Genomic DNA, 11,532 nt, shown 5'->3' with positions numbered 1-11,532 from the left:
TAGTCAACGTAACCACCACCATAAATATATAATTATTTATGCATTTGCTTCTTGAAAAGAAAACAAGGTTTGATAGTTCATTTCATCCTTATATTTGTGCTTGTTTTTATCAAAAGATGTCAAGCTTTCAAAAAGATTTACAAAACAAACTTTGAAATTATTTCATTTCTCATTTCATACACACATAACCTTAGGAATTTATTCCCGGAAAGATCTGCTCAACATACAAAACCAGATAATAAAAGGTACAAAAGCAGTATTAAATATGTCTTCAGATTTACCGTATAGTCACTGTATATACTGTACAACAACCGTCAATACCCTGGCCAAAAATCTAGAAACAACTGCAAATTGCCAAAAATAGTTTCCCTTACATAAATGAAGAACAGAGTAACATCAAGAAAGACCAGAAAAAACAAGATGACGCAGTTGGGCTTGTTAGAATTTTGCAAAAGAATGTAAGTGCGGCCTGTCTCTGAAATGACCAAAATGCCATAAGACTCTTTAGGTGGATTCATTAAATACTGATAATAATAAACCACCGGCTCTGCAGAAAGAAAGCTATCCCAAACCATACTGAAGTCAAAAGCACTGCAGTTCAACAGTAACGGAACAAAACAGACATTTTGAGGACTACCAACTGGTTCAACTGTATGCAACATACAGCCAATAAAATGGACAAACATAACAACCAAACACACTGAGCTTGTCTTTGATTGTCAGTTTTGGTTATTTTACGTGGACTAGAGTGTAAATATGACACCAACGCTCCTCTATTAGAACGTAGAGAAACATGAAACTCAAAATCCATCTTTTTATCACTGTAACTTTTATGACTTCAGATGATTTGAGAGACCTGTCAAAAAGTCTGATGCAAAGCTAAATCTTTTGAAGTCATCTCAAGACAGGCCTTATAAATGAAAGCTACCACAGATGAAAGACGAAAAATAAAAAAACGACATCCTTCCACGGTCAAATCTTGTTTGCTTGCTAAGCAACAATATGTCACGTTATATGGCTCAATAAAGGGGCATGAAACCACTGCCCTGAACTTTACAGCCTGACACATCAGTGTCCTACAGGTGCATGACGATCTCCCACGTTTCAATTGGACAGCAATATAATCGACTGGTGTGCTGAACATATGCAAAGACTGATCCAGCAGCTAAAGCTGAGGGAATCTGATTCCTGAAGAGCACAGGGGTGTCAATACAAAGACACAGAATGATGTCCTGTACAAAAGCTGTGTCCAATCACAAGAGTTTCCGGTTGAGGATCTCCCAAACCATTCGTCTTCTGAAATAGGGCATGTGTTTCTGAAAAAAGAAAATGATTGGTTCTTGTATACACAACTATAACCAACATTAATTGACGGCTCTGGGGAAAGGGGCGGTTCCCCTGCTCACCTGTGTAAATGTGATTGGCCTGTCTTTGGTGATGTACTCGGCATACTTGCATGTGAACATGCCGCAGTCACTTCCATTCATTTGGTGAGGAATCTCCTGAGGATTACCAATGAAGATGTTGACGGAGCTTTTTGTCTAATTTAAAACAAGAAGCTCTAAATAATGCTGGTATAATAAAAGCAGGAAACTCACGTTGCGTCTTTTACTCCTTAAAGTCCATTCTGAAGTATCCAAGTCCTTTCCTCTCTTGTCTACACTTTCTTGTTTTAGATATTTGCTGCACAAAAACACAAAGTAACAAGTCTTGACATGCATAATGCACTACGTGTATTTCTCAAGGGTTTATTAAGGGAGTTATTTGTAAAAGACAATTTTTGCAGAATAGTTCAATCCTTTAATCCTCAGGCATTACTCACGCTAAAATACTGCAGGCCTCGTCGTTGTTTCCTCCCATGGAATCAAAGTAAGTAATAGTCTTCTTGCGGAAATCGATCACCTATCAAAACACAACAAAACAAAAGTCTCAACTAAACCAAGAAGAATCGTTTCAAACAAACAATCCTGATTTCCAAAAAGAGGTGATCCACTTTACAAATGGTTACTTACGGATAAGCACCAGTGTACCCCCAGGTGAATAGGCACCAGAATGATGTCGACAGAAAAGATGTCCACTTTCTTGGTCCAGCGGCGGACAGCAGAGTAACCAGAGCTCCGCAGTTTGGGAAAGAAGAAAGTGTTGAAGGTGTAAGCAGAGGGTAAGTTAGGTTGCTTACTGCGTTCCACCAGCAGGTTCATGTAGAAATTAATAACCTGAAATAGAAAAAATGTGTTCAGAGTCGGTCTGACCTATTCAACGCCAAAAAAATCAATGCGATTAACATTTCAATGGGACTGTTTTAAAGTGCCTAATTCAGACTGACATAAACATTTACATGCATCACCCTGCTGTATATCATCCTAACTAATATAGTGAAGTTCTGACCTCATCATTGAGCCAGTTGAGGCTGCTGAGCGTCAGGAGGTCCTTTCTGGTGATGGTTTGGCGAAACCCCTCGCTGAGCACCTCATCTTGACTGCTGCCTCTCCAAACTATGCTCACCTCCCTCTCCATATCCTGTGAAAATGACAAGGTGTCAAACACAACCCTCAACCATCTAATGTGACTTTATAAACGGTGACATAACAGTCAATTCATTCATAGTCTTAAATAAGATCATTATATGATCAGCATTCCAGAGAGCCGTGCAATATGTAAACTCTATATTCAACCATCGTCATTACAACATCTGATGCTTTTAAGTTTAAAAAAGGTTATTTCGATGTTAACGGTTTATAAGCCCTTACCTCAGTTAGCTCTGGGAATTCTTGCTCTTCCTTAATAGGCTTAGAAACTTCGATAACAGTAGCAACAGGAACCTCTTTCTCCAGAGGGACTCGAACCTTCAGCTCCACGCTCGCTGGGGCTACTCGACCCTCTCCACAGATGCGCTAACAAAACACATGGCAAGAGTTTAAGTGGGATGGTCATAGCAACCACAGGTGTAAGGAGAAGAACAAGGAGTAGTTGACTAACCTGACGCTGGAGCTTAGAGGCCAGAGCTTCCTGTTCTCCAATTAACCTCCGTCGCTCCCGTGCACGCGAGTCATAAAGGCTAGTCCTGCATACACAAGAAAACTATTTTTAAGAGTATCTCTCATAATCGAGAGAGGCCGAAAACACAAAAGTTTTTTTTTTTGTAGTTTTATTGTAGATTTTGGGACAAAGTCAAAAAATTAAAGTTACTCACAGTTCCTTGATCCAAAGTTCAGCCTGGAAACATGGCACACTAAAAACAGATAAAACAAGCTTAACCCGAAGAAAAGATAAGCGATATAAGCCAAATTCGAATCTTTCCTCTTACCTTGAGGTCTCTGACTTCTTTCCTTGCTGCTCCTTGACAAAAATGACTGAATCTCCATCATGAGCTAAAGCAAGTACAAATAACCAAACACTCAAACACAACCTCAGATTCAGAAAAATCCTACATACACAGATAAAAATGTCAATATAAAAGGACCTGAATACTCACCCGACGACTGTGTGTCCTGAGAAGAAGTATCCTGAAGTGCAGCTGGTGATGGAGCTGAGAAAAGGGTCATTTGACCTTTGATGGTGGGCTCGGGGTCACAGGCCCAAAGATGGTACTCTGGAATGCTAGCGCTGGCACCAGGACTAGGGAGTGCACTGGAACCCCGGCTAGACTCTGGCTGGGGGCTAGGGGGTAGACTGGATAACCCGTATGAGGACGTACCAGCCCCCGAGCCTTCTGGAGAGGAACACTGAAGAAGACGATGACTGGATGTCAGGAAGCTTGAGCTGAAACAAAACCGGAAGTTCAATCATAAACACGGAGACGCATCATAAAACATGTACTTTAAGGGTTTTACAATCTGTATTCCTTTTGCATCTTTATATTTGTAATATCCAATTGCAACCAAAACATAGCACTGTTCATGATACCAAAATAAAAAATAAACATTTAGAAAATAATACATTAAAATACGATGTTTTAAATCAGATACTCACAAATCTCGCTGTGATCGAATGCTGGAGTGAGAACTTCCGTCACGAAGAAAGGACGACTGGCCACCGGACACCATGGCTAGGAGCTGCCTGTAAACTTCCTTCTCTTCTGCACGCACAGACTATACAAATCAAAGATTTAAAAAGTATGTTAAGGAAAAGTTTGTAAATGTCACTTTGTATGTTTTATTTAATTTACAAAGCAGCTCTGAGTACTGCGAGTGCCTAACCTCCTGTGCCGTACAGCGTGTTCTCGCCCTGAAAAGTCGATTCGAGCTGCCGTGTGAAGGACTCTGGACCACTCGGATGGGAAAGGTCTTCTCAAACAAGTTGGTGTAGTTGGCCTTTCCTGTACTTGCTTCAGAGGACGACAGTAAGCTACGACGACACAAAGTATGTTTCACAAATTCGCATCTCATCTCGACAGTAACGTATGAAAAATATTGTTTTTCATTGATTTAAGACAGCAAAGGCGAAATATTTAAATGATCATAAACTCTGTAAACCTGTGTGGCCGGTGGTACAGGGACCTGCCCAGACGGGGAGAGAGAGATGGTTTCGGGGTGGGGACAGATGGTAAATTAAAAGAGTGCCCATTGGCTTTGTGTGTCTCGTGGGGTAGATGGTCCTTACAAACATGTCTTCTGCCAACTTTTGATATGGTCACAGACTCCTCAGTTCTTAAAGAATCTGCAAAATAAAAAATCTCAACAATATTGATGTGTGCAGACTTGCCAAAAATGCTGACATTGTGAATTTGTATTAATTCTTACCAGATTTTGTGAAGGTCCTCCATTCGACTGCACTAGATGGAGCCACAAATGTGTCCTCAAGTCTATCGTGTTTCCTCTCTCCAACCTGCAAAACAAAGACAAAACTGAGGTACACTTATATAAAAGATAAAAATGCATTGCAAGGCATCTTGTAATGTGTTTTCACAGCCGTGATGTCATTCCCAACCTACAGAAATTACATTTACACTACATTTATGCTCTTTTATCAGTATGCATTTGCCTGAGATTGAATACATGAACTTTTGTACCGCCGACCACCAAATGATGAGCCCATGAACCCACAACTTTATGATCAAACATGTACCTTGTTTTCCGCCCACAAAGATGCTGATGCAGCAGCACTGGTTGATGGTACTGATGGGATTCCTATTGGAGGAGGACCCGGTGAAGAGGGAAGCATGTTAGTCAGGGAGGGACTGACGTTGTTTCGCACCCAATCCGCAACACTCGAACCTTGGGTCTTTACTCCTTCGGCTGCATTTTTCCCTGTGGTCATAAATATTTCTTCAAGACATTTATGTTTATGAGTTTACTGTTACTTTTAAGCCGGCCTGGCTTATGTATTTGCGTGACTTACCCATTTTGAACTTCTTGACCACCCTCTCCTCCTCCTGATCAACTGCACCTCCATCATCTAAACTATTTAGAAACAATATTTAACAATCTAGAGTCAACAAATCTAAGAATCATACACGTTGGTTTTCACAAAGACTGAACAATTTAACACATTCAAAACAACGTTATAAAGTTAAGAGTTCCTCAGGTGCTTAAGAGACGCGCACGGTTTTCTGACGTCACCAGAACAGTTCGCGCTGACCGAACCAAAACATTCCTGCTTATGACCCGACAACAAACGCCCACAACTTTTATTTTGAGTCTAAACAATACACACAACACTCCATGATACATTAATATATTTTCTTACCACTCAAAGGGTCTTTTTCTCAGTAATGTCCCGTCCTGATCCACTCTCGCTGTACCGGAGTGACCGTCACCCGCCGGACCTCCGTTTCGCAGACTCGCGATTCCGGTTCCGATCCATTCGTAGAACTTATTAAACATAATGAACGACTTGAAACCTCGACACTATCTGGATTTGTCCACAGGGCTGTCAGCGCAGTCCCAAACGCGCGCTCCCCCTGCCCTTCATTCGCGCGCCACCGCTAACCAGCTTTTTAAGTAAAGGTAACTTAGCCGGATCGTTCACCTAACAGACTCAAACGAGACTAAGTTAAACCAGCCCAGTCCAGGTATGTCCACAATGCTGATCTTTAGCTTAACCAGCTAACGTTAAGCTGCTGCTAACGCTCGATACACTAGCCCGCCAATGTTTACATCTGGGGGTTAAGAAGGGTCGAGCTTCTCGCGTGCGTTAGTATCTCTTCTGGTTATTTTTTCTTAACAGACTAGTAATTCTTGGAAGTCGTGAGGATAATGTGAATGAGATATTGAGTACACAAAGTTGCATTATTGCCTCCCGCTTCTTCCTTATTTAAAAGGAGAACATGGCTGAAGAGCACATGCTAAAATCAGGCTCTCCGGTTGGTTGAGAGGAGCGGAAACGCGTCATACGTGCGCAGTGTTTCGAAAGCGGAATGGTTGAATGATGCAAGCGGTGCGCTGAATCTTTTCAGCTTTAGACTCTTTTCTAATGCGCACAACATGTCAGTTTAGCGGTGAACGCAAATTTATACAAAACAATACAGTTTATGTGATCTCTCAGCATGTTATAGGCGTGTTTTATCTGTGTTCGAGCGAAGTATATACTTACATTCTTGTTATGTGAAAGCATTCTTGCTACACAGCCTAACACAAATAGGGTGCTCGTACACAAAATATTTAATTATTTATAGCTCTAATAACTAACAAAAACAAATCCACTCAAAAAGTAAATGGAATTCTTTATTTTTGTTCAAGAGAAAATACGTCACGTTTTTTTTTCAAACACATTATTTTACTTGATATTCACAATCAAAACAACGGGATAGACAACACAGTTTTTACTGCAGTAACCAATATTTAAATCTTAAATTTAGCACTGCATTTCAAACATATTTCTTGAAGTAAACTGCGTTCACTTCCTAAATTATTCACAGCCCCATATTCTTCAAAAATATAAATGTGAGCTATGATAGTACATAAGAACTCTCTAGAATGGAAAAAAAAGGTTTTGGATGTGATAGAAACATAACAACAAATATAAACAGTGACTTTAAAATGTCAGTGAACATTTTAAATGAAATTCAAAAAATGTCATATACGAAAACGTATATAATGTAAATGCAAATTTGCATGTCAGCCAATCATAAAAAACTAAATAAGACTGTGATATGAAATATTAAGCACAATATCTCCATCATTTTTCATGATTTCTTTCAATGTCCTCATGCAGATACATCAATTAAAATAAACATTTGAAGGGACAAACAGGAAAACAGTTGACATATTCTATGGATAAACTCATTCTTTAAAGCAGCTTTAACATATGCTTTTTGTGCACATTATCTAGCAAAAATATTCACTTTCATGCAAAAGCTAAATACACTTTTATTGCAAATGAGATCCTTCAGCAGTACTGAAGTGCTTGTGACAGCCTACGCTGAGATGTTGACAGTGCATCTAATAACACTGATTTTTACAACTACATGGATGTTGTCAAAATTCAACCAATGAGAGCACATATGTTTGCACAGTATATGCAATTGAAGACCTCCCTAATTCTAACGACGAAAGTGTGCCACATTGTAGCCGGAGAGAAGTTGGGGTTAGTTTGAAACACAACAATGGGGAACGGTAAATCCATATCAGGCTGGAGAAGACCGGATTGCTCAGACAAAAAAAATCGATTGAAATTCATGGGCCTGTGCACATCAAGAAATCTCCAAGAACTTTAATAAATTTTATGCTCGTTCGGGAGTTCCAAATAACTGGAGAAAGAAGGAAAAGATGTAAACAATGTCTAGGTATAAGCTTAGGGTGGCAAAGATGTACTCCTCTGGACTTATGGTATACCGCTTGCTTCCCATCAACATCTGTGTGTCAAATGCCAGGAACTAAACAGCAAAAGATGAAGAGAGATGACAATTAATGATTCATCTAATCTAGTCTGATCTTATTTTATTTTTAAAAGAGCACTTGCACAATACAGACATTAACAAACATTCAAAGATGACACTGCGCACACACAGTTTTACAAGATGTATTTATATTAACATAGGAGATATATTGTACCATGCAGAACAGTATAGCTCCCAAAGCAGCATACACAACCTGCAACCATGGAACCTGTTGGATAAACAAGTACATAAAAAAACTAAGTAAATCAAAGTAGATAATACATTTTAATACATTTGAAAATCAACATTTGGATTAATGTATATTAATGCATAAATGTAAAAGATCCATGGCAACTACAAAACTTACATATCCAAAGGGCAATACGCAGGCCAGGACAAGTCCACAAATGCACAACGTTGCACAGAAAACTAACAGAACGCCTTGGTAGGAAGTAATGTCAAACTGTAAAAACATTTGTGTGATTTAGCATCTAAATTATACATATCAAAAAAGAAATTTTTGCAATTATGAAAAATGTGTTTATAATTACGAACCTTTGTTTGGAAGCTAAAAATAGTAATGATGAGACACACCAAGGCTGTAATACCCAGGCAGATGATGACAGATTTAGTGTTGTAGTAGCTAATAAATACAAGAGATATAAGAGATTATACATTAAAAATTAAAGCAAAAGATTTGATAGTATCATTCACTGTGTTTTGTTACTGTATATGCGAAGGTAAATAAACAGAAAATTACACTGTAAAAAAAACTGTAAAAACTGTACTTTTCTGCCAGCAGGGGCACCAGTAAATTAATGTAAAGTAAAAGTTTTTTCACATAAAATTATATCTTTTTCCTTTGTAGTCTTTTTCTGTAATTTGTCATTTTTTTACCGTATTTCAAAACACTAAAATACCAGCTTTTTTGTACAGTGTATGTATACACAAATAGTTGCATAAGAAGTAAAGTTTGCATAAAAAAGGGAAACAGACAAACAGTGATACACTTGTGTGTGACAAAACTTTACCTGGACAACATCCCTGTCATGTATGAAAGTGACAGAGTCTGAAAGAGGAGAGATGTATTGAAACAGATATTAAAAGAAAAAAATGTTTTTAATGTAAAAATAGTTTTCATAATAATCGTGATACATAATCATGAAAATGGATGTAATTGTTCTGTTTCCCATATACAATGAGAAAAAGCAGTATTTTATAGCAGCATAATAGGCTCTATGCCTACTTGATATTCAATAGATGAATCTAAGTGAACAAAATATTTATTAGTTAAGTACTTACAAAGATTATGAGCAGAATCAGGTTCCATGGAAACTGCCTCCTGTAGGTTTGATGAGGATAGAAAGTATGGTTTTAAATGAAAACCTGTTCTCAATTTTGTTGATGATATAGGTAAATGTGCTGTCAAGGTTATGTTTTAATACATTTTGATTTAATGTCACTGTTTGAACAAGTATAGTAGCCTATGTTTCATCAAATTAATGATACAAATATATAAATGGTATATATATTTTTCAGATTATTGATATACAATGAATTTATATGAAAATGGTTTTGTACATTTTAGATTAAGGTATTGACTCACCGAGGGCCACGGCAGCAGGACAGGGTGAGATATGTGACAAAAAACACTGCACTTTTGATAAGAAAATACAAAGTCATTTTTACAGTGAAAAATACATGCCATACACTGACACTTTTCAATAGTACAATTTAGTTAAAGCTGGCATACATATAATTATACCACACTGTTTAGAGTCGAAGCAAATTTCTCAGATTGAACCCAAAATAATGAAATAAACTTACTATGATGCCCAGTACCAGCCTGGGTTGGTCTGAATGTAAAATTTCACTGGTTCACTGCAAGACAGACAAGACATGACTGTAATTCAATCAAATATTTTGAATAAATATATATTTTTATCTCCTATATAGGCCAATAAACACTCACCAGAAAACAAAAAGCGCCACAAAAGCAACTGTGATAGAAAGCTGCACCATCAGGATGGTGTACACCTTGCGGATAAATATCCTCCTGATATTTTGGTCATCCCAGGTGAATTCTGTGAGCATCTCTCCATCACCAGAATATGATCCACTATAACAAGGGCTTTCACCTTCCAATAGAGTAGACAAGTATTACAAATCATGCCATCTATTACAAAACAGTCATTAATACAAACACTCTTAATGTAGTACTGTGCATCTCACAGGTTGTAAACATTTGCATACTTAATGCTGAAGTTTAATGTCAGAATATGATGAGGAGTTACACTAAATTATTGTCCTTGTAGTGCGTAGACTTGTGATCAAATTGCATTTGCATTCATGGATGTTTATGAAAAAAACAGAAAAATTAAACGTACAAATATTTAAAAAAAAATTACCAGCAACAGCCTCATTATACGATGGAGGAGCCGGGGCCTGGGTATGACTGTCTGAGTCATTGTTTGACTTACTTGTTACTGAAACCTGTACACAAATAAACATCATTTGATCGTATAAACATTTAAAGATACAGTAAATAAACATTAGCATTGTATTATATGCGCACAATCAACTGTTTGATTATTTCTGTCATGCATTCACTACGAGCCTATCACATTCATTCTTAACCTTCCCATTTAACTGATAAAGTCGATTAACATGTATAACCTGCTTTATAGGTGAAAGGCCACAATAGGACTAAATTTCACACATTTATTATGAGTCATACAATAACGTACAACAATGACTGCACTGGGCATCCGTTGCTGAATCATAGTTGCACCCAATGGAAAGTCGGAGTAATTGATCTGTTCATTACTTATGGATGACTGAGTCACTGTATTGGGGAGAGTCGACTGAAGGTAAATACTACAAGACACCTTAAAAGAGGCTTTCCTCCTTAACATCCTGATCCACTTAACTTAAGCAGATGAGAACAAATCTTGTTAACAATTAAAGGATCTTGTTTCTTGATATATAATTGAAATCACATTAATTTAACAAAATTATAAAATGAGGTGTATTCTGTACAAATGGAAGTAAACATGTTGTAGAAACTAACCACACTACGTAAATCCTCTTTTGAGTCAACCTTTGCGGCTCACTCATGAACACATTAAAAATCTACCAAACACAGAAAATATATATTGCACAATAAAAGTGACTCAAAGATACGCAAATCAGCTTAAATGCATTAGGCACAAATGGTCCCACTGGATTTTTTCATTTTGTAACCAAGAGCTGTCCCTTATGGGGATGGATAAAACTAGAACAGTGCAAAAAAACTGCCTCTGTATCTCTGTCAATTTACAAAAAAAGAAATACATTGTTTTTGGTTAAAGGTTCCCAATTAAATATTAATACACCAATAACTGTAAAATCTCAAAACAATGTAAATATCAAAAAATATGTAAAGAATAAAATGCTTCTTACCTTTCCCTGCGTCATTGTGACAGTTTTAAACCTAGCCTGTTTAATTCTTCTCAGTTATGCAAGGTGTGTCTTTATGTTATAGTCTTAACTTTCTTCACCTGTCTGGGATGCTGTACGCAGATAATAATGGTGATGCTGCGCAGTTCTTTTAAGAATTAAACCCCCTCCACGACTGTAATGATCCAATCCTCCAGCGTAGCAGGTCTATGAAGTCAAACCCCCCCTCCCTCACTGTAAAAGGCACATTCTAGCAAGATCTAGGTATTAAAGCA

At 37.7% G+C, this 11,532-nt stretch overlaps 2 protein-coding genes across 3 annotated transcripts; both read right to left on the bottom strand.

Moving 5' to 3' along the window:
- Positions 1 to 68: 68 nt before the first annotated feature.
- senp1 (SUMO specific peptidase 1) lies at positions 69 to 6,287 on the bottom strand. 2 transcript variants are annotated; one of them, XM_056732814.1, is made up of 18 exons: positions 5,689 to 6,287; positions 5,341 to 5,402; positions 5,068 to 5,267; positions 4,743 to 4,827; positions 4,476 to 4,659; positions 4,200 to 4,347; positions 3,973 to 4,091; positions 3,476 to 3,762; positions 3,308 to 3,371; positions 3,194 to 3,232; positions 2,980 to 3,064; positions 2,751 to 2,894; positions 2,389 to 2,520; positions 2,013 to 2,216; positions 1,823 to 1,902; positions 1,599 to 1,683; positions 1,407 to 1,502; positions 69 to 1,316 (listed from the first exon to the last, which is right to left on the bottom strand). In XM_056732814.1, the coding sequence occupies exons 1-18, from the start codon at positions 5,823 to 5,825 to the stop codon at positions 1,254 to 1,256; spliced, it is 2,214 nt and encodes a 737-aa protein (XP_056588792.1). In that variant the 5' UTR covers positions 5,826 to 6,287; the 3' UTR covers positions 69 to 1,253. The 2 variants fall into 2 exon arrangements, with proteins under 2 accessions (XP_056588792.1, XP_056588793.1); XM_056732815.1 differs by having other exon boundaries at positions 5,068 to 5,249.
- A 357-nt stretch (positions 6,288 to 6,644) lies between these two features.
- LOC130409144 (protein lifeguard 2-like) lies at positions 6,645 to 11,431 on the bottom strand. Its single transcript, XM_056732844.1, has 11 exons — positions 11,261 to 11,431; positions 10,228 to 10,312; positions 9,792 to 9,957; positions 9,647 to 9,700; positions 9,426 to 9,476; positions 9,122 to 9,161; positions 8,851 to 8,888; positions 8,375 to 8,462; positions 8,187 to 8,282; positions 7,995 to 8,048; positions 6,645 to 7,816 (listed from the first exon to the last, which is right to left on the bottom strand). Exons 1-11 carry the CDS (start codon positions 11,273 to 11,275, stop codon positions 7,664 to 7,666), a joined length of 840 nt encoding a protein of 279 aa, XP_056588822.1. The 5' UTR covers positions 11,276 to 11,431; the 3' UTR covers positions 6,645 to 7,663.
- Between the last annotated feature and the right edge of the window lie 101 nt (positions 11,432 to 11,532).

Source organism: Triplophysa dalaica, chromosome 20 (assembly GCF_015846415.1).
Source record: "Triplophysa dalaica isolate WHDGS20190420 chromosome 20, ASM1584641v1, whole genome shotgun sequence".
Classification (NCBI taxonomy): Eukaryota; Metazoa; Chordata; class Actinopteri; order Cypriniformes; family Nemacheilidae; genus Triplophysa; species Triplophysa dalaica.
This window is presented reverse-complemented; position numbering and strand designations above follow the sequence as displayed.